General features: G+C 43.3%; 2 protein-coding genes across 4 annotated transcripts in view; one reads left to right on the top strand and one right to left on the bottom strand.

Annotated features, from left to right (window-relative positions):
* TTC7A (tetratricopeptide repeat domain 7A) overlaps nucleotides 1–7,720 on the bottom strand; it is a 170,030-nt gene extending 162,310 nt beyond the window's left edge. For 2 of the 3 annotated variants that reach the window (XM_058019555.1, XM_058019556.1), the window contains exons 1-3: nucleotides 7,561–7,720; nucleotides 4,916–5,079; nucleotides 3,205–3,373 (exon numbers count right to left, since the gene is read on the bottom strand). In XM_058019555.1, coding sequence (XP_057875538.1) covers nucleotides 3,205–3,373; nucleotides 4,916–5,079; nucleotides 7,561–7,720 — 493 coding nt within the window. Of the gene's footprint in view, nucleotides 1–2,417; nucleotides 2,471–3,204; nucleotides 3,374–4,915; nucleotides 5,080–7,560 lie in introns of those variants that run through there. The other variant, XM_058019557.1, reaches the window with a different exon arrangement.
* Nucleotides 7,721–9,307: 1,587 nt separating this feature from the next.
* MCFD2 (multiple coagulation factor deficiency 2, ER cargo receptor complex subunit) lies at nucleotides 9,308–14,337 on the top strand. The gene is made up of 4 exons (XM_058019561.1): nucleotides 9,308–9,418; nucleotides 10,150–10,301; nucleotides 10,969–11,128; nucleotides 12,172–14,337. Exons 1-4 carry the CDS (start codon nucleotides 9,347–9,349, stop codon nucleotides 12,301–12,303), a joined length of 516 nt encoding a protein of 171 aa, XP_057875544.1. The 5' UTR covers nucleotides 9,308–9,346; the 3' UTR covers nucleotides 12,304–14,337.
* The last annotated feature ends 7,577 nt before the right edge of the window (nucleotides 14,338–21,914 follow it).

The raw sequence follows: 21,914 nt of genomic DNA, 5'->3' as shown, positions 1-21,914 counted from the left end.
AGCAGCTCTCCTGCTCTCAGCAGCACAGCAAACATTGCAACATCACAGAAGCTTCCTTCTTGGAGCTCAGGTATGCTGAAGCCCTGGCTAGAGCTACACAGTGCTCTGTGAGGGTCAGGTAGTAGCCTAACCTAGCACCAGGAAGGTTTACTCCTTTCAAAGAGGGATATCTGCAGAGTTTCTGCATCAAGCACAAACAGAGGGAAACCAGTGGGCTCTAACAGCTACAGTTTGTTCTGAAGTCTTTTTTGCTTGCTGTTTCAAATGGACACCATCAGGTAACAAAGCCACAGTATATCCCAACTGAATTAGAAGCAAAGTTTGCTTACTCAATACTGTTTTATGCAACAACAGAGCTACTTGCATCAGAGATTACCAGCAGTAATATGAACTGAGCAAGAAGTAAAATTTTAAGGAAGGACTGACTTCATGAAGGATGGGGAGGAAGGACACAAGTACAAACCAACCACCTATTAACTAACCAGAGAGGTTAAAATTAGTCATAATGAAAAATCAAACAATTGTCAAAGCTCCACTCACAGCGTCCACAAAACTTGTCGTCTCCTCACAATGCAGGGATTTAGAAACAGAACAGGAAGCAGCAGTCAGATGAGACACTGGAGAATCTTGCTCTCTCCCATTTCTCCTGTGACTTGTCAATTGCACAACCCCTCATACTGATAAAGAACTTCAAAATTTACTTCTTGAAACTCACCTTGTGTGAAGTTTAGCGAGAAGGCAAGCAAGAATTCTTTTCCCTGCTCAACTTCTTCAATCCAAACATAAGGGTACAAATCCATACTGCCTCTTGCCATAATATAAACCCACTACCTGCTTTGGACCTCCAGAGATTTAGTTCAACATCCACCTTCAGTGTTGCAAAGGTTAACAGGTGCTCTAAGGAAGGAAAATTGTTTTTGCTGGATTTCTACAACTGGTTTTATCTGTGCAACTCCTCCCACTGTATCCCACGTTCCTTGCTACATTTTTGTTAATTGCCAACATTAAAAGGACAGGTGTCAACATTTAAAAAATAAGCCTTTTATCTGACTGTTCTTTGTTCCATGACCTTTCCAGCCTAATCCTGAGTGCTTGAGACCCTATGCTGCCATTCTGCATACAGGCATTACTCAGCAGTATTACCTACACAAAACTGAGGCAGTTACAATTTCACAATATGAGGTGATACAAAGTTCTGCTGCTTTTAACTAATGCTAGATGAACAGGGGTATTCTATTAAACGAACAGCTTTCTCCTATTTCTGAAAATGTGAGCAAGAAATTGACTGAGGAACCTAACTTCTGCCTTGAAATAGACAGGACTGTGGCTTTTCTGGATATTTGCCTAAATGGCCCCTGCAAAAATATTACTACGAGCAACATTCAAGGCTTCAAATTGCATAAACAACCAGTAGTTCAACCAAAGGCAGTAACATAGTATGAATGAACACAATTTCTGGAGAGATACCAAATTAAAAAGGGGAATAAGAAAAATCTATGACATAAAGTATCAATACATTTTAAATAATTCAACTCCATATTGTTACTTGCCCTGCAGAAACAGCCTGGACACACGTTATAAAATGAAAATTTACATCTACGCTGCTATTGCCATAGCTACCTGCACAAAGTGCTAACACAAGAGTAGCTGAGGGAACATGGCATGAGGGAACAGTGATCCTAGCAGCGAGTGCCCTCTCCAAACTCAGCTGGACAAGCTCCACTCTGCTGGACTGCTTTATACCACCAACTTTGGTAGAATACTGAGTGATTTACTACACTCTTGATATCTCAGCTAATATGAAAATAATCATCATGGAGTATAAAGACTGTGGAACCATAACAGCACAGAGGTTTCTCTGCAATGACAGAGACTCCATATGATTTACAGGGCAACACAGTATTTACATTCCATGTTAAACCACACGGGGAAAGAAACCAAAACATTGCCTGACACTCTGAGGCAAACGCCTCCAACATTGCCATATGTAAGTTAGCAGTCAACACAACACAAGGGCTCTTACAACAACAGGGTTATTCCATCAGTTTCCACACACACATCATCACTACACTCACACCTCACCAAGGGTCATACCTGGTTCCCAATAAGGACAGTGCATCTCCTTCAGACTCTGGAGTGCACCAGGAGTTGCTCTCAAATACACTGCTGAGAATGCACTGGCAACCACCTCTGAGCCATGCAAGTGTCAGTGTGAGGCACAAGTAAATTAGTCCTGCTCCACAGAAGCTCATTAATGAAGCAGATTCGATCAGTACCACAGGAAACAAAAATCAAAGCAAGCAAAGCAGCACAAACAGGGTTTCAAAAAAAGCAGAATGACTCAAATTATTATCAGTAATACTAGCAGCCCAGTCAAACAGTATTTTGGGTTGATTTGGTTTCACTCTTTTACATACCAGTTGAAGGTATCTGATCATCAGAGTTCTCATTCACCTAATTAGCTGGTGGACATGCTGAAAAGAGTAGAAAGCAGTAGATAGGTAGCAGTACTTGAGCAACATTTATAAAGGAACCAAAAGCAAATGAAGGAGAAGATTACTGATCTTTTTCTCCCCTCAAGTCAAAAACTGACAAGGGTCTTTCCCCCACTCAAAAAGGAAATGCAATTTCACTACCCACAGAGGTAGTTTTAATTAGAATCTCTCAAACAGTGCAATGTCTACAGAGTTACAAGGGGGAGGAGAGATTCCTGTTTGTACATAAGATCTGATACTGTGTGACATGCATTGCAAAAATACACTACCTGCTTTGAAAGCACATACGCTGTTAGTCCAAAGTTTAAAACTTGGAGACATCGTTGTTGTTTAATTCACAGAAATCACTGATATGTACAAGTAGATGAATTCTTTCTAACCCAAAGCATAGGCCCCAATCCAGCCAAGAGCTTGATTCTTGATTTAGATTTTCCCAAAATGGACACACAAGCTCAAGTACATCGCTGACTTACAGCCAAGAGTTACCACAAGATTTCCAATTTCAAGCTTTTCTTTACAAGCCAGCCAAGTTTAAAAACCATGGACTAAGACTCCATAATGCCTTCAAGTTTGAAACTACACAGACCATACCATGTAGGATCTTCTACAGCGTACATCCTTGCCCTAATCCTGCTCCAACCAAACCACTTGGAGAAATAGCTACAACCTCAAACCAGCATATTGCAAATATACACACGTGGTCCTTTACCTTTAATAACAAAGGCTTCAGTTATCAAACGCAGCATGTACAGAGGTTCCTCTTTGGTGGAAAGGTCATCAATTCCTGCTTTTGCATACATGCTGATGGCATCTCTGTAGCATCCCTCCACATAATGCAGCTTTCCTAGGATCAGCATAGCTTCTGTCATGTACTTCGGCTGAAATGGAGCAGAGAGAGAAAAAGTGTTCACAGGGTGAAACACCAGACAGGAAGAATGAAGTTGTACAGCAAATTAGGCAGGTTCAGAATGCTTTCCTCTCACAACTGCAAAGGTTAACCTCATGAGAGCAGTAGCCAATGAAGGTCAGGCAACCACTTTGGAGCTCAGATTTGAAATACAGTTTGTAAGCCAACTCTTTGGTCTCAGCTGACCTGCTCTATCGATTCACCAGCCACAAAGAGCACATAAAAGGCTGGCACTGTCAGAATTACCTACACACACTAAGAAAAACCCCTGCATTTGAACTAGACAGTAAACATGACTTTTTAGACAAGTAAGCTCCCCTCTCGTCTGTATATTTAATTAAAGAGTGAGAAAAGTCTCAAATTTTCTTTAGTTGTCAAAGAATTTTCATGCAACTGTGAAAAAACAGAAGGCACACCTGCTATTTCTCAGACTCATTTTGTTTAAGGATTTAAAACAAATATTACAGAACCTCAGTAAAACACATCTGTTCAGACCCTCTGGAAAGCATGAAACGGTTCCCAAGCCTTCATAGCCATGTTTTAAATACATGCAATCAATACAGGGTCAATACTGCATCAGTAGCTAAGTCACCACTAGCTAAGAAACAGTAATGCCAATTCATGCAGCCAAACTAAACACAAGGAAATGGAAGAATTCAGTAGTTCTGACTGTTAATGGGGTTAAACTATAAAGAGGGTTGGACAGATTCCCCCCCCCTTCCTTACTCTCTCCATTTTATGCTCTAAGTAGGCTGACCTTGCTCATTGGAAATTAACATGGTGAAAGTATAATATGCATTTTCAACTTAACTAACCTAGCCTGGCAATTTCAGGACCAGGAGTAATAGGAGTCTGGAGCAGACTGGTGTAATTCACTTACATCTAAACACAGTTATGCAACTGTGTGTCAAAGGACACCAATGCAGCAGCAGCAGCCATCAAAGCAGAGTTTTAAAACCTCCTGAAGCTCTGCAACCGAGTCAACAAGCAGCTACTGGCCACACACCCAGATCATAAAACAAAATAAAGGCATTACTTCTCTAATAGATACCAAAGGCAGTGCAAGGCTATAGTCCTCCCAACACAACCCTAAGATCCTGACAGCAGCTTGTAGCACATTTTTCTCCAATCAGGAGCTACCAGTTGTGCAATATTCCCTCAGATCTGGAGCAGCAGGAGGTCACTCTACTGTGCTGGCCTGACAGCACCCTTATGGGCCCACACCCCACCACTTGAGAGCAATTCTAAGTATTTATCCTGCTTCCTTCCAATTAAAAAAATAAATAAAGAGGATATGCCCTTGTAGCACATAATTTCTTTGCATATGGAAAAGCAAGTCTCACAACATAAAACCCTGCCTAGAGGAATTACCAGTCTCTCAGTATCACCTACAATACAGCACTGTATATCCATGGACACGAGCAGGCAACACCCACACCTTGTATCAGACTAATAATCACAGCAAAGAAGTATCCAGGAACTGGCAGGAATTAGGATGATAGAGCCCACTTACTCTTAGTTTCCCTCTGCTTAAGACATTGGTCAGATACTGTTTAGCTTCACCCAGTTTGGGCTCACTCTTCTCTGACAGTGGAATGGAGTCCTTCAGTTTGGCAAAATTCTCTTTCAAGCATTCCTCCAGCAGAGCCTCTGCAAGCAGCAAACTCCCATGGTCCTCTGAAAACAACCAACCAACAAGAAACATTGCTTACTGCTATACTGATGATAAACAGAATTAAAAAAACAAAACAACACACCTTGGAGACAGACGATAAACTCAAATGAGGGGATAAGGAAGAACTCGTACACAAAAAAAAAAGTTCCATTAACTTTTATCTAGTGGAAACAGTACATTTTGTATGGAAAAATGAAACAACACTGTTGTAACTTGAAGATTGTCCCTCCTTAATCCCTTAATTTTGGCAGCACCATTCCTTCTTACATTGTCACTAATATAACAGTTAAGCATTTTCATCACATAACTCACTTTCAAAAGTGCAAGAACAAAAAGTCTGCAAACATTTCAAAGGATGCTTTTTATTTACAAAGGTACTAGCATGATATGAATGCTTTAGACTACAGAGAAGTAATAGCAGTAACTGCATCAAAAATTTCAACAATTTTCCTGAAAGCATACGGAAAAAAAATTAAAAGATAAATTATACAGATTCTACATGTCCATTACTAAAGACACACAAGGACTGACCCCCTGCTGCAATTAAAACGCCACATAAAACTCTTTCTACATTAAAATCCATCCCTGTTCACAGTTCCACAGAAGTGTACACTCAAACACAGGTAGCAGCAATGGATACAGCATGAAGCATCATGGAATGTGGCAATCATGCTAAAAAAAAAGTTTAATCTGCCAGAGTACTCAGAGCTCTTACATGACAGGCCCATTTCTGCAGTTCCTTCATTCACAACAACAGCACCTCCATCAGCAGACTAGTGGGTCAAGCCAGGTAAGGAAATCTTTGAATACCCAAAAGCCCAGCCCTACATTTCATATATATTCCATGTTTCAAAGGCTGAAGTTTGAGAATGAGAGGAACACAGTAGTGCATCCATTTCTGTATTTTCAGTCCAGGAGACACCTTATGCCCACTTTCTACCTATACACCATGTAATAACTGTATGGTGGTTTAGATTTTTTTTGTTGCTGTGGCCTAAGTGTTCAGCTACATATCAAGTTATAATCAAAGCTCTTCCTGCTTGTTTGCAGGTCTGCAACTAAACAAAGTACAGGTACATAAAATGAGAAGTGTAAGAGTTCAAGTATATTCCCCCCCGAATTTTGCATGCAGTCATTTCTACACACTAAAGTGCTTTCAGGTAGTCATTAATCCCTTAATCAAACTTAAGGAATTAGGTAAGAACATAGACAATTAAGAAATAAATATACACAACCTCACAAAGCAAATACTACTGTTAAAAAAAAATCCCATCCAAGCACACAATCATTTCTAAAAGCACAAAACCTGCTGAAAGAAGTTCTGTAGCAGTAACAAGGCATTACTCTCGTAACTACCAAGTTATGATGACATGGCAGCAAATTAACAAATCATGTTTTTACAGCAATCATACTGCTGTTATACCTCTTAATTACAAGGGAAGAAACTACTGTGAACTCTTCAACTACTAATGCCCCCAAAGCGCATGGTGATCTCTGCACCTGGGAAAACACAGCTGAAACCTGACTGAAGTTCAAAGGTTGGCCGTATGATTCTCAGCACAGGGTTCAACCTGTATCATGTAAACACTAAGAAAGCCTCAAAAATAAACATGTATTAAACTACCAGCATCTCTCCTATCATGGTTCCCATTGTGAAGTTTAGGGCACCCCAAAAAGCTTCAACGCTAGGGCCATATTCTGATCATGATCCCCTAAAGAAGGGGTTTATTCCCAGAAGCAGCTCTTCTGACTTCGGTGGCAAAACCTTTGTACCACTACCGCGGGTAGACTCAGCTCCTGCTCACAACTTACTTGCTCACCTCAGACTGAGTTAGGCTGCCTCCCTCGTTACAAAAGATTTCATTAAAAAAAATAAAAAAGGCAGCAAATCAGTGTGTTGTAACAGGGAAAAAATACTAATATACTTGCTATTTACGAAACCTGCTTTACACGTGAAAGCCTTCCAGTAAAGCAGTGCCCCTCGGAAACAGAAAGAGGTAACACAAGGGCACCCACCCAAGAACAGCGCTGGGCAGGGGCAAGAGGGAAGCAGCATGGCACGTATCGAGAAGCTGATTTGAACCTTTCCAAGCGGGGGCGGCCCGCCCGCAGCCCAAACGGGCCGGCGGCACCCGGGGCGGGCTCGGAACCGGCGGCCGCCACCTGCGCCCCTCGCTGCCCCGCGGGCTCGGCAGCGCTGACACGGAAAGGAAGCGCAGTGATCCCTCCGAGCGCCGCTGCCTGAGCCCCGCCGCCTCTCCCAGGCATCCCTCCTTCCCGAGCGCTGCGGAGCCGGGACGCCGGCACGGGACGGCAAACGACGCCCCGCAAGCCGGGGCGGCCGCAGTTCCCGCCCACGCCAGCCCACCGGCGCGGGGCTGCCGACACCGGCGGCGGCAGGGAGCGAGCAGCCGGCCCCGCCGCCGCCGCCCCGCGCGGGTCGGTACCGGCGGCCGCCCCGCCCGCCCCCCGCCGCCGCTTACCCGCGTCCTGCGCGCCCCTCGCCGCCTTCGTCTTGCGCGGGGGCCGCGGCGGCAGCAGCTGCTGTGCGAGGTGGCGGAGCCGCCCCCAGTGCCCCTCCGCCCGGCACCGCTCGATCTCCGCCTCCAGCTTCACGTGCGAGTGCGAGGCCTTGGCCGCCATCTTAGCGCCGGGAGAGACCCGCCCCGCCCCGGCCCGCGGGGAGTCCCCGGCGGCGCCTCCCGAGCTCGGCGGCCGGGGCCGTAGATCCGCCAGGTGCTGGAGGGCGGGCGCGGCCGGGACGTGCTGTCCGAAGGCTGCGGTCGGAGACAGCGTATCAGCCATGGCCGCCACTCCCTGACGCCTCTCGCCTGATACCCGGGCACGGAGCCGCGTCCTGCACCAGCGGCCGCTGTCCCGGCACCGCGGGTGTGGCCCCTCGTTCCCTTCCTGGGCGAGACCGGCCGGGAAGGCCGTTCCCCCACCGCCGCCCTCAGAAGTCACCCGAAGCCCAGGGCTCTCCGCCGGTTGATCCCCGGCCCCCTCCAGCAGCCGCCCCCTCCAGCAGCCGCCCCCGCACGAGACCCGCGGGCGGCGTGTGAGGAACGGGCCAAAAGCCGCCCCGGGGCCCGGCTTTGCTCGAGGGCTGTGCCCTTGAGAGGCCGAAGCTGTGGTGTGTAGGTGTCGAGTATGGAAACAGCGAGACCCGGGGCGTGAGGGGAAGCACAGAGCACGGTCAGCAGTGGGCACTGGGGACAGGGTATGGCAGTTCCCACTCGAGCAGCAGGGCAGGAACCATGGCAGTCCTTCACGGAAGGGGGTGGAGGGAAGCACCCAGGGCAGGGGACTGCCCTAGCAGTGGGACACGTGCTGACCCTCAGTGCCAGCAGCTCCACCATTGCAGTCCTTCTAGGTTCTGCCCAGGGTATCACCAGTGAGATCCCTCCAATGCGTCCTCTGGGAAGGAGCTGTCTGCATCAAAGGCTGGGGTTGTGGAGACCCCACAGTGCCCAGAATGGGCCAGGTTGCAAGTGGTCCAAGCTCCCCTGCTCAAGCAGGGTCATCCTAGAGCACATGGCACAAGATTGTGTCTAGGCAATTTCTGAGTATCTTCATTTATGGAGACTCCACAATGTCTCTGGACAATCTGCTCCTGTACTCAGTCACCTACACAGCAAACTTGTTCTTGGTCATGTTCAGCTAGAATTTTCTATGCATCAGTTTCTGCCTATTGCTTCTTGTCCTTTTCCTCAGCACTGCTGAGTAGAGCCTGGCTACATCCTCTTGGCGCTCTCCCCCTTGTGTACACTATATAGATATATATGAACTTGTACACATTGATGAGCTCCCCTCTCAGTTGTCTCTTCTCGAGGCTGAAGGAGCCAAACTCCTCCAGCCTTTCCTGGTAAGAGAGATGTTCCAGTCCCTTTATAATCATTGTTACCCTCCACTGGACCCACTCAGGAGCCCCACGTCTCTCTTGTACTGAGGAGCCCAGAACTGGACACAGCACTCCAGATGTGCCTCACCAGGGCTGAGCAGAGGGGCAGGATCACCTCCTGCACCTGCTGTCAGTGCTCTTCCTACAGCCCCGCACCACACGCTGCTGGCTCACGGGCGGCTCATCACCCACCTGGGCCCCGCCCCGCGGTGGGCGCGGCCCCGCCGCACCTGCGCCGCCGCGAGGGCTCCACGTGGAGCTCCGGGAGCGGTGACATCGCCCGCGAGGCGGGGCGGGGCGGGGCCGAGCGGATCGGCCAATGGGCGGTGGAGCGGGCGGGGCAGCGCCGGGTCAGGGGTGATCCCGGGATGGTGTCCCGGGAATGGTGGGCAGCCCGCGGCCAGCCCGGAGCCCGCGGCACGGCGGAGACCCGCCCGAGGGTACGTAGTCTGTGGCGGCGGGGCCTCTCCGCCCGCCCCGACAGCTGCCGCTGGAGCGGGGGTGCTGCGGCCTGGGCGGCGGGCCCAGTCCCAGCCCCAGCCCCATCCCGCTGCGGGGGCGCGTCCTCGGGGATCCAGCCCGGGGTGGGAGCCTGGCGGGTGCAAGCGGGGGTAGCTGCAGCTGGGGCCGGGAGAAGAACGGGAGCGGAAGGCGCCAGCCCGCGCCGTGGCTGCCCTCGGCAGCGCGGCCGGCCCGTGTGCGGCTGTGTGCCCTGTCACCTGCCCGTGCAGCGCGCACATGCCCGGCTGCGTGACGGCTTCCCAGCTGTGCGCCCCTGGGAACGCCAGCCTTAACAGAGCTGCTCATTACATGGAGCCGCTTCCGTGCCCTGAGCGACCTTTGCTCCCATAGCAGTGGGGCAGGTCTGCCTGAGGCAGGGGGCATGGTTGCTTGTTTGTCTGGAAGGTATATGAAAACCCAGGCCTGGCTAAGGTGTGCACATTAGCTATGAGGAAAAAAATATCTGAAAATTACTGCATAATTCAGTAAAATAGGGGCCCTCATAAAAACTCCTAATTGGAACTCTCTGGTTCTCTGCTTGCCAAGTTTCCAATGCAACAAGTTTTTCTATTCTGAAACTTAATGGGGTTGTTTAGCACTATCTAAATCTGTTGAAAGTAGATCACATTTTTCATCTGTTTTTTTGGGGGGTATGTTTTCCTTTTTGCAGGAGATCACAATGCCCCAAAGGATGTTTAGAACACATTTGCTGTTCTGCTTTGCTATGGCTGCATTCTTCATCTCTGCCCTAGCTGAGGAACACGTAGGAGAGAGTCAACATCCAAATATTCGCCTTGATAAGAATTTGGTACAAGATAAAGAGTAAGTTTCCCATGTTCTAAAAGTGTAAATTTTACTTCTTAATTATTTTCTTATCTCTGAAGTGTTATGCGAGTTGGACTTAAGCCTAGAGCACCCTGTTTTTTCAGAATGTTGTACGATTAGCTAAAGCCAGATATGAGACATGCTTGCTTGATACATTTGTAGAGATACGAGACCTAGAAAGGCTTTCCCTGGAGCCTTTAGCCCAACTTATGCTATAAAAAATTTCTTACAGAAATCCTGCCTACCCATAGCAGCATTCTTTAGACAAAGAATTTAGACATTCTTTATTTTTTCATTTGCTTCTTCACAAATGTGGAACAGTTCTAGCAGCAAGTAAAACTTCTTAGAACAGTTCATGGTTGACTGGGAAAGATCTTCCTCCAGTTCCTGTGCTTGGAAGACAGCCAAAAAGAGATTTTGGGCTCTGCTTCAGTTGTTTTGATAGCCTGTTAAGTAGGCCAGAAGAAATAGAAATTGTTATCTAAGGCATTAGAGGCCTCTACAGCCTCTCTAACAAACAACCTTTGTGTCCCCTTTATCAAACTGTAGCTTTTAGTTGTCCAGGGTGCTTTTAGACATACAATATTTGATCAAAGACTAAATTTCTGTAAACAGAGCATTAAATCTTAACTGATGGAAATGTTGTGGGTTTTGTTTTTCTTAGACACATCATGGAACACCTGGAAGGTGTTATCGAGAAACCGGAATCTGAGATGTCTCCACAAGAGTTGCAGCTCCATTACTTCAAAATGCATGATTATGATGGCAATAATTTGCTAGATGGGTTAGAACTTGCTACTGCTATCTCACATGTCCACAAAGAGGTTGGTGTCGTTTTGTAAGGGCATATGTGCTTGGAAACAGTTCTGACTCTAAAAGCAGCAGAGCAGTTGCAACACATCCTCGGTGCGGTTACAGTTTTTCCTGAACATGAGAGTATTTTTCTCTTGATAGTTCTGGTTGAATTTATAAATGATCACTGCTTTTCGTGTCACATTGCAGTTTTTAGGAAGTTTCCATTTTGATTTAAACTCTAGAATCGGGAAGGGCTCCAGAGTGAAAATCATTTTACAGAGGACTTAGGCAGGTAGGGATGGAGAAAGGGAAATTATCCAAAATGAGGCATACGAATTTGTAGAAATATCATGATATGACACTCTTTTCAGCTTCAGACTGTAACTGCTGTTTGTACACAAACTAAAAAACCTCTTGCACAAAATTTATATTAGAAGAACCTGCTATGGTCTGCCTCTTCCTACACTCAATTTCTCTTTCCAGTCATTAGGAACACAATAGAAACACATTATCTCATATTGACCTTCTGGAAGTTACAATTCAGAATAGCATAACTTCCTGGTAATAACCTGTGGTAAAAAATAGTGAGCCAAGAACAGAATATGAGTGGCTCTTTCTTGTGCAAAGGCACCTCTTTGTGTTCCCATAAGGAGAGTTACTAAGTATTTTACTGACTTGAAGCTACAGTGCTGAATTTTTTCACTTCTGTGTTACTGTAAGGTGTTTCTGTAGTGAATAGAAACTACAGTGTCTATACTACATCAAGATCCTAATTAAGAATACATTTATTAGATGATTGTCCATCATTATACATTGTGGTATTCAGCTTTTGGAACTTCTGACCAAGAATGTTGACTGCAGAATGCTTGTTCTGAATCCAAAGAACTTTGACTTCAAACCTTCCATCTGATGAAATTTGCTTACATTGTTATAAATGATTACATAAATCTTAGTTCCAAATTAGGCACCAAACATGAGCAGCTTTGTAAAAAATTAGTTGTCAGTAATCTGTCACACGTGCTACTAGATGAGAAAGACTGCTAAACTGTTCCCTGTGGTTTTGTATTTGTAGGAAGGTGGTGAACATAGCCAAGCAATGAAGGAAGAAGAGCTGATTAGTCTAATTGATGATGTCTTGAGAGATGATGACAAGAACAATGATGGATACATTGACTATGCAGAATTTGCAAAATCACTGGAATAAGGGTTTGTTTCTCCTTCTAACCACATGAAAATGTGAACCAGTATAATGTGATTCATTACTGTCTTGTATCAACCCCTGTGCTGTGAGAAGTAGAGGTGTTCCAGTTCCACCTAAATTTATTTGAAAGTTGTATGAGTCAAGAGTTTTGCTAACTTGGAGTGAGAGCCATGTTTGACTAAACATATTACACATTTGATTTGTGAAGCATGGAAGATGGAAGTGCCAGCAGTACTCACACAGGGTACAGCTGGCAAACTCCTGAGCAGCTCTGTATGAATACTAAATAGAGTCATTAGCATCTAAATTTCAGGTTTTCAGTCATTGGGTTTTATAGTTCTTATTTGCTTACATCTCCTATTTAAAATTATACCTGAATGAAATGATTACTGCATAATAGTTCTATTCCAAGGGGAAATGCCTTTACCTTCTCTCTAATTTACAAGAAAATCTGTAGATAAGTACAGGTGCTTGAAACAGCAGTTGTAGAGGGAAAGCATTTGAGTGTGAGTTATGTTTGAGTTCCACATGACACCATATGAACTTAAACAGCCTTTGAATAAATTGAGTATTTTTAAATATATGTACTTCCTAGCATACCATTACATATAAATATATATACATGTGTTTTTCAATTTTTTGTCCTCTACAAATTTACTTTTTATATCTTAATTTAGTGGGGTTTTTTATCTACTTTCCATTTTTTAAGAAAATTGAAGTATTTTATTACATGTTGTGTTAATGCTGTATAGCATTTGCTAGAAAGCTTCTGCTACCTGGTTTTGAACCATAGAATGGCCTCGGTTGGAAGGGACCTTACAGATCATTCAGTTCCAACACCCCTGCCACAGTCAGGGACACATTTCCACTAGACCACATTGCTCAGATGTTCCCTCCCTAGGGTTAGGGCATCTACAACTTCTCTGTGCAGCCTGTTCCAGTGCCTTTCCACCCACACAGTAAAGAATTTCTTCCTAACATCTAATCTAAACCTAGCCTCTGTCACTACATACTCTTGTAAAGAGTCCCACTCCATCTTTTTTGTAGGCTCCCTTCAGGTACTGGATGGCTGCAGTTAAGTCACCCCAAAGCCTTTTCTTTTCCAGGCTGAACAATTCCAATTCTCTCAGCCTTTCCTCACAGGAGAGGTGCTTCATCCTTGGTGGCCTCCTCTGGGCTCTCTCCAGCAGGTCCATGTCTCTCCTGAGCTGGATGCAGGGTTCCAGGTGGGTCTCAGCAGAGCAGAGGGGCAGAATCCCCTCCCTGGCCCTGCTGCCCACGCTGCTTTGGCTGCAGCCCAGGACAGGTTTGGCTTTCTGGGCAGTGAGGGCACATTTCCAGCTCATGTCCAGCCTCTCACCCAGCAGCACCCCCAAGTCCTTGTCCCCAGGGCTGCTCTTGATCATCCCCCAGCTGTGTTGATACCAGGGCTGCTCCATCCAGGTGCAGCAACTTGTACTTGGTCTTGTTAAACCTCATGAGATTCCTGTGGGCCCACTTCTCAAGCTTGTCCAGCTTCTGGATAGCATCTTATCCTTCAGGACTGTTTTGAAGGTCACATTAACAGTAAACCAGTTTTAATATTAAAGCTTTTGTTCATTTTGGGTTTTGCAGTATTAGCCAGCAGGAGAGAGCAAGTAATGCTGCCTTGTTAAGGTTTAAGTTCATATTCCTTGACACCTAAATGATGGTATTACTTTCAGGAAGTATTTCATAATTTAACAGTTTCAAGCTACTTGAGTGTTTTCAAATTATGGCTCTAGGAATGTTTTCACTGTCTTGACTCAATACTTGATAAGTCAAGCAGTTTAAGAATATTAGAGCTGTGATGTATTGCTGTGTGATTGATGTTTGGTGACTGAAACATAATAGAAATCTTAAATTGCATTCAATGATTTTTCATTAATAAAGAATCTAAATGTTAGCCTATTTCTGTAAAATGTATAAAGAGCTATTTTCTATACAAAATTATTCTTATACAAGAGAAACACATTGTAAAAGAAATTATTTCCTCTCTTTAAATGTTTGTGCAATGAAGCCTGAGTGTTGGATTTTTTTTTTGTACTAACTATTTATTTTGAAACCTTTGTGGCCAAGTTTGTGCTGGTTGTACAAGCAATAAAATTAGGCTGGGGTTTGTGCATGGCGATAGGATACACAAGGCTGGAAGTGCTAGTAAGAAATGCACCTCATTTGCTGATGTGTTTTTAAGCTTGTCTCTCTTACTCACAGTCATTTAAAAGAAAATTCTTTCAGTTACATTAAGAGGGTTTTTTTGGGTTTTAAGGTTGGTTGTTTTGTTTTTTTTTAATCTCTTCTGAGCCTCTGAATGGTCTGGAGCGAATGTTGAATCGGAAGAAAGTGTAGGAAATGCTAGTGGCTAAAAGGGCAGAAGAGGTTAAGCTGCTCAGCTTGAGCACTTAAAGCAGGTTGCCTGTAGCCCTGTCAACTCTTATATGCTTATTGCTCTTGTGGTTGAACCCCAGCTGGCAGCAAGGGACCACAGAGCCGCTCACTCCCCCTGGTCTGATGGCAGAGAGAATCAGAAGGGCAAAAGTGAGAAAATTTGGGGGTTGAAATGAAGACAGTTTAAAGCAAAAGCCCTGAGTGCAAGCAAAGCAAAATAGGGAATTTCTTCACTCCTGTCCATGGGCAGGTGATTGTCAGGAGAGCAAGGCTCCATCACATATAATGATTGCTTGGGAAGACAAATGGCACCACTCCAAATAGACCCCTCCTTCTCTTTCTTCATCCTTAGCTTTATGTGCTGAGCATGACACCATGTGCTCAGGAACAGCCCTTTGGTCATTTGGGGTCAGCTATCCTGGCTCTGTCCTCTCTCAGCTCCTTGTGCACCTCTCACTGGTGTGGTGGGATGAGAGGCAGAAAAAAAGATCTGTGTAAGCTCTGTTCTGCAATAATGAAAAATCCCTGTGTTACCAACTCTATTTTCAGCACAAATCCAAAACACAGCTCCATACTAGCCAGTGTGAAGAAAATTAATTCTTTGCCAGCCAAAATTAGCACAATACTTAAGGCTCTGAGTTTTGGGTTTATTTGAGATGAAAGGGCATGACTCTTACACATGGTTTTCTCATCACATGCAACCACCTGTAAGTCCATTTATGTACTTCTATTGTATTCATGTGAATATTTATTTACTGCTATTACTGTATGTGGCAAAAGACATACACCATAGAAGTTTCATATTGGAAATCATAAATGCTGGTAATATGAACATTATTTGCCAGCTATTTTAAATTTGTTTTAAGGGTCCAGAAGTATAAATACAAAAAATTATTTACTGAAAGGGGAAAACAAAACTGGTACCTTTGATATGCATGAAGAACAAAATAAAATTTCTGCTTTCCTATAAAGAACAGTTCAAGAAAAGTTACCCAAGCTGAAACCTGCATTGTCATGTCTTTACTCAGCCTCCTAAAACAAATACACATGTGTAATTAGTACAATTAAAGATAAGTGTTTTAAGAGCTGTCTAGGGAGCTTTCTCAGTTATTAAGTAGAAAAGCACAAAATTGCTGAGAGTGATGGTGAATCAGACTTCTTTTTATTTCAAATATAACTGATTTGTGTGCTAGTTGTAGCTCAGATAATACCCTTAAATGTGCTGGCACAGGCTGTATATAAATACAGTATTTTCTCTTTCATATATATAAGATATAGAAAAGAGGGCCTTTACAACAGAAGTACTCATCTATAAAACAGTTCTAGCTTCCATAGAACAGTTCAATCTCCATTTCACAGGTAAATAACAAAACGGAAGGGGTATTGGTTTTGCTGAAGATCAATCACATCCCTGGCAGAAACAGAAGATCAGGAGAATGCTGTTGTGTGTGATCTTCACGTCTTCATAGCCCATGACCTCAAGGGATAAAGATTAGCATTCCCCATTGGAGAGACCCCATCTAGCCTTGCATTTCTGTCTACTGTGTGCTCAGTTTAAAATGTTTGGATTATCTGCTTTTACCTCACAAAATATTGCAGAATCTAGCAACTAAAGAAGATACATAAACTTTTTCTTGAAGTACTCCTAAACTGACTGGGTTTTTTAGTAATAAGTCTAGAACGAAGTCTGTACAGAAAAGAGAAAGATCTTAACAACTTGACTACTGCTTGTCAGGCTTCTGTTAATGACAGGACTGACACCCTAGAAGCCCTCCCATCAAGAGTTTTGCCTGCACATTCACACAACCTTTATGACCTTTTTGGGTTTCTTCATTAATCACTTATGACCTCAAAATGTCTTAGATTCATTAGGGAATGGTTACAGACTCACAAATTCCAATTTTGTCTAAAGTATTTTTTAATCCTGCAGTTCACAGGTGAAAGAAGAGTAATTCAGGGGCAATGTCATAATCGACAGAGCCACTAGATAGCGTATGGGCACTGCACATCAGTTCCCTGCAGTATGGAACAGAGATCCAACAACCTGCATTTCCCTAAAGCAATTCCCTAAACCACCACTCTGACTGCAGGCACAGCTTGCTGCTCTATCTTACACCACCACATTGACTGCATGATGCCTGCATTTTTATTGGTTTACAAATTTTATTGGGTTTTAACTTTTATTGTCATAAAAGTTGACTACAGATGGGACTGGTTACTGGTAATTAATTTTCATTATTTACGGAATCCAAATTAACTTGAAGTGGTGGTAAAGGAACTCTCATTGTAATTTTGTCAGTAAAAATATTTGTGTAATAGGAAGGCTTTCTAATATAAACATCAAGCTTGGTCTGACTTCTTGACCATCTCTAGTTTACCTCTGAGAGGAGCCATGATGTATCTACAGTGGTCTCAACCAATGTTAAAGAATATTGGAGGGTTTTAGTAGCACCTGAAGTTTTACTGCTTTTGCATTAGTCATAAGAGCTTTTGTCACAGTTGGTACAAGGCAGAGGTCCAGTATGGTCTGATCAGCCATTTCTGCTTAAGGTGAAGTTTATTGCCTTTTTTCCTCCTCTCCTCCATTGCATGTAAGTTTCACTGTCTGTCCATTGCAACATGAAATCACCACATAATTGTCTAAGTTTTTTCTAAACTAGGTAGGGCAAGCATCCTTGCATACCTTAGCCTGGAATATTTGTTATCACAAGGAATTTGTGTTCTAAACACTTCATTAGCACAGGTCCTCTGTCCACATTGAGATTCATTACAAGGGAAGTTATTAATACCTTACAGGAAGTTTCTCTGAAGTTACCTTTTTCTGCTCATTCTGTCTTGTAAATTCTGAAGAGCAGCCTAAATCTTAAGGCCTAGTACACACTGTAAGTGTCACAATCTTCCTCAGCTGCACTGCAGCTTTGCACGTAGGTAGAGGGCAGTGTAACATACAACTCCAAGTCTGCTGCCACATAGGACATTTTACAAGAAATCAGCACTGCAGCGAACCTAGTGTCACCTTCTGCCATCTCATCCAAGTGACCCACAGCACTGGATTTCAAGAAGGCTGATGTCAATAAACTCAGAGAATGGGAAGGGAAGATCTAATAAGAAAGGAAAAAGATTATGGACAGCTTCAATTCATTCAAGAAATGCTAGTAATAAGCCAAGTGCAACTATGGCATTTTAGAGGAAAGTAAGGAAATGCAGCAGATGTCAGCTAATTCACAACCTTTTAATAGACCTCAGTTGTAAGAGATATCTGTAAATAGACACTAGTACAGCTGGTTGAGAACCCAGCACAACACTCCATTCATGGGAAGGTGTAGAGGGGGTGTAAACGGTTACTAAAGATAGACTAGATACAACTAGCAAAACTTACCAAAAGTAAAATAAGTTTTACAGGTAAGAAGAGAAAAACAAAGAGAAGTTTGGACCAGTACTCTATGACAGATAAGTGCAGAGGATGTTAAGGAAGTGGAAGAGTTTAATTCCATTTTTTTCTCCCTTTTTCATCAATCTTACTTAAAAGATCAAAAGCAATTAGAGAGTGCAGTTATTTAGGGGGCAAAATTTCAGCCTAAAATATGCAAAACTTGCCTTAGAGAATAACATATCACATTACATGTCTTCCAGTTCCCTAAGCAATTTCACTTTAGGAGTTTTAAATGGAAGTTGAAGTACCTAGCTGGTGATGTCACAAGCTTGAATTTATTTTATATAATTTTTTGCAAGGCCTTTAGTGATATATCCTATAATATCCTCATGGACACACTAGTGAATGGTGTTCTAAATGAAACTGCTGTGGGAAGGGGAAGGAGGTCAAGTCTAGTTGGATAATTCTCTGTGGATAACTCTGTATCCACAGAGTAATTCCATCCTAACATCAAAATGTGCATGTTTTGTAAGGAATTCTGTGGGCCTTGGTCCTGTATAAGGTTTTATGTTTTCAGTGAAGGCATAGAAGATTGAATATGAAGTATGAATATGAATCCTGCAGATGGAACAAGGAAGGACTGCAGATGTTAGAGGTACTAAAAAAATCAGAATCTAAAATGTTCTTGATATGATTTAGATAATCTAAAATGGATGGAATACAATAGTGCAAAATGCTTACACAGAAATACTCATCTGTTCTTGCAAAACTGTCTAGGTTCACAAGAGAAAATACCAGGGACTACGTTGGAACAGGCTGATTCCTATAGGAAAAGATTCACCTGGAAGACCACAACCTGTTTAGTGCACTGTACTTCAAGTAAGAGATGAAAGAGTCATCAGGGGAGATCAGCAAAAATTGTCAGGGGTCCAGAAAACATGAGGAAAGACTTCAAATGTGGCTTTTTTTTTCTCTGAAGTAACAACAGAGACAGAAGGTTAATATTCTTCAACTAAAAAGCTATTGCAAAGAATAAGGAACTAACATGTTCCTGATGGAAAGATCAGGAAGAATAAACCACGAAGAAGCACAAACCAAACAGCTTGGGAGATTTAGATTAGACATTGGACAAAACTTCTGTATCAACAATAAGATACTGCAGCTTGGGGTGACATGATTGCAACTTGGTTGTGGGATAGAAAGGTATAGTTAATTTTTCCAGATTTCCTCCAGTGAAAGCCTATCTCTGAGTGAGTCAATGACTCAATATCTGTGTGGACTTATTTGGGAGGAGAAATCCCTTATGATGGGATCCACAGCTAAGAGCTGAACACAGGACTCGAACAGAGGGAGCCTGTGCTCAGCTCCAGGTCTCAGAGAAATCTTCCCCAAGATCACACAGACTGTCCCACTCTCTCTCTGCTGTAAGGCCTACCTCTTCTGTTTATCATCTCTGCAGACTATCATGGAGCCAGTCATACTCTAGTTTTCTACTAATCCATCTGGATACCAGTTTTGCATCTCTTCTTCTTACCATCATAACCTGTTTTCCTTCTTGAAAAGTTTCTCCTGTAAACTTACTCAGCACTTCTGCCTTCCAGTCAGGCCACTTTTCTTTCAGTCCCAGAAGACAATGGCCAGTGAGACAATCCTGCTGCAGTCAGTTCCTGTGCTGCATGGCAGAGCAGTGTGCAAGCAGCAGCCCCCTGCTCAGTTATGTCAGGGTATAATCACTGGCATCGAGGTGCCAAACCCTTCCCAGTTTCTACTGAGCACATTCAAAATGTGACTGTCAAGAGCCAGAAGTGAACACTTTGACTACAAGGAATGCTTCATTTGGGATTCAAGTCCTAGCTCCAGCGCACAGAGAGAAAAACCAGAAACCCCCAAACAAAACAGTAAAGACTGTTAGGTCTTTAAAATGACAAAGTAAATCTCTAGACCTATTTTCAACAAATAGTCAACTATTTTTGTTGACGCTGAGAATATAGTGTAAGAACATCCATACTGAGTCAAAATCAAGGTCCATCTAGCCCTAGAGCTTGCTTCAAATAGTGGTCAATGATAGATGCTGATGGAATAATAAATAGAGAAAGAATGATGTCATACTTCTCCAAAATACATACAAGGCTCCAGCAATTTGTAGATTTGGGACTTGGCTTCAACAACAGTGAAACCAACTGATGTCCAGAGCTCAGAATGATCAAGGCTTAAATGTCAAAGTCTGGGAACATTATTAAGCAAAGCCGAGGTCTCAGGGAACATGTTCCATGTCCCATTGTCAGTGGTCCGTGCTGGGCAGACCTTACTGTTCACATTGCTCTGCTCTAACTTCCAGTGCGAGCTAAGGGAATCATCCAGGGAGACCACATCAGTGCAGTGCTATAGCAGAGCTGTACTGTTTGCAGATGTCACATTCTTCCTAATGTGAGGGATGCTGAAAATAGTCTAATGAATGTTTGCCTATGGTTTTGGTCATACTTCAAGAACCATATTTAAAAATTTCCCAATTATGAGAAAGTTCTAAGTGCATATTATGCAATGAATTCTCTTGAAGAATAGAATATTATGCCTCAGAACTTACTTTGTCATAAAACCCCAAATAAGTCCAAAAACACTTATGCTAAAAAATAATACTGGCTTAAAGTCTCATCATGTGTGGCTTGCAGCCATATTGGCACAAATAATTGTAGGTATGAATTTTTTGACCCAGTAAAAACCACAAAGATGAGTAGACCGAACTTTGAATTCTGCTCCCTTTCAAAAAGGCCTCCAGGGAGTATGCAGAAGGGACTGTAAAACCATGCTGTCAGTTTCAGCCTGGATTGCAGTGGGAATCAGGAAACATACACCTGAGGATTTTAGACCACAGTACTTGCAGACGGGAGCAGCCTCAGATAAGGAATGTGTCTGTTCAGGATAGATGCAGAGTTGTTTATAAACCTTATATTGCTACCATGAATTTATAAGCATATTGGTACTGACTAGTTGAATTAAGATCTCCAAAGAGTGCATAACACATGGAGGCAGGGACCACTTTCAGTAACCAAATAATTCTGTCACCAGACAGCCTAAAACTATTCAAAGCCACCATTTTTAGCCAAGACCAACAGATCTGAAATATTTTTTGAATCTCTAGGCAAATGAATTTTCTGGATGTTACAAGCCAAAAAGTCTTTAGGAAAATCTCCAAGCAGATGAACTCATTTTTTTTAGCCATCATCTCTTTTAAACACCTTGACCAGTTTCCTTCAACTCTTCCAAAAAATCTGTCCCATAATAAGATTATTCCTGTGAAGCTGTAGGTGGATAGGGCTAATTTTGGCAAAGGGAGGAATAAAAGTCAAGTTTAATAATGGAAACTTAAAGACATTTGCAGCATGCTGAATACTGTTCAGTGGGATCTGTATAATACATGATCTTTCCATTGCAGCAAAAATACAAAGTGCTTTTATTGTCAATAAGGGAAAAGACCACTTCCTCCATATGAAGTCCTGCCTAGGAGACAGAAAGACCTGTCAGGTCATGAAAGTATTTTTGCTTCCGCCCATTAAAATGTTTATAGGATCCAGATTAATTTTCTAAAATCTTGGCTTGAGGATCTGTGCAGTGCATTACACCATGCTGGCAGTGCAGAATGATGACAATTTCTGACTGCAGATGTGCCTCTACCACAGACCTTATTTAAACTGCAGCATGGCATTGACACACCAAACTAAAGCATTAAATTAGCCAAGGTACTGCCATTACACATCACAGCATGCTGCAAAACCACTCTGAAAGCAGAGCTCAGTCAATGGCCAGCTGCTGTTGGCAGGCCACCCTGAACAGTCTT

The sequence above is a fragment of the Melospiza georgiana genome, chromosome 3 (assembly GCF_028018845.1).
Source record: "Melospiza georgiana isolate bMelGeo1 chromosome 3, bMelGeo1.pri, whole genome shotgun sequence".
In the NCBI taxonomy this organism is placed as follows: Eukaryota; Metazoa; Chordata; class Aves; order Passeriformes; family Passerellidae; genus Melospiza; species Melospiza georgiana.
Note: the sequence above shows the minus strand (reverse complement) of the source record. Positions and strands in the feature narration are given on the sequence as shown.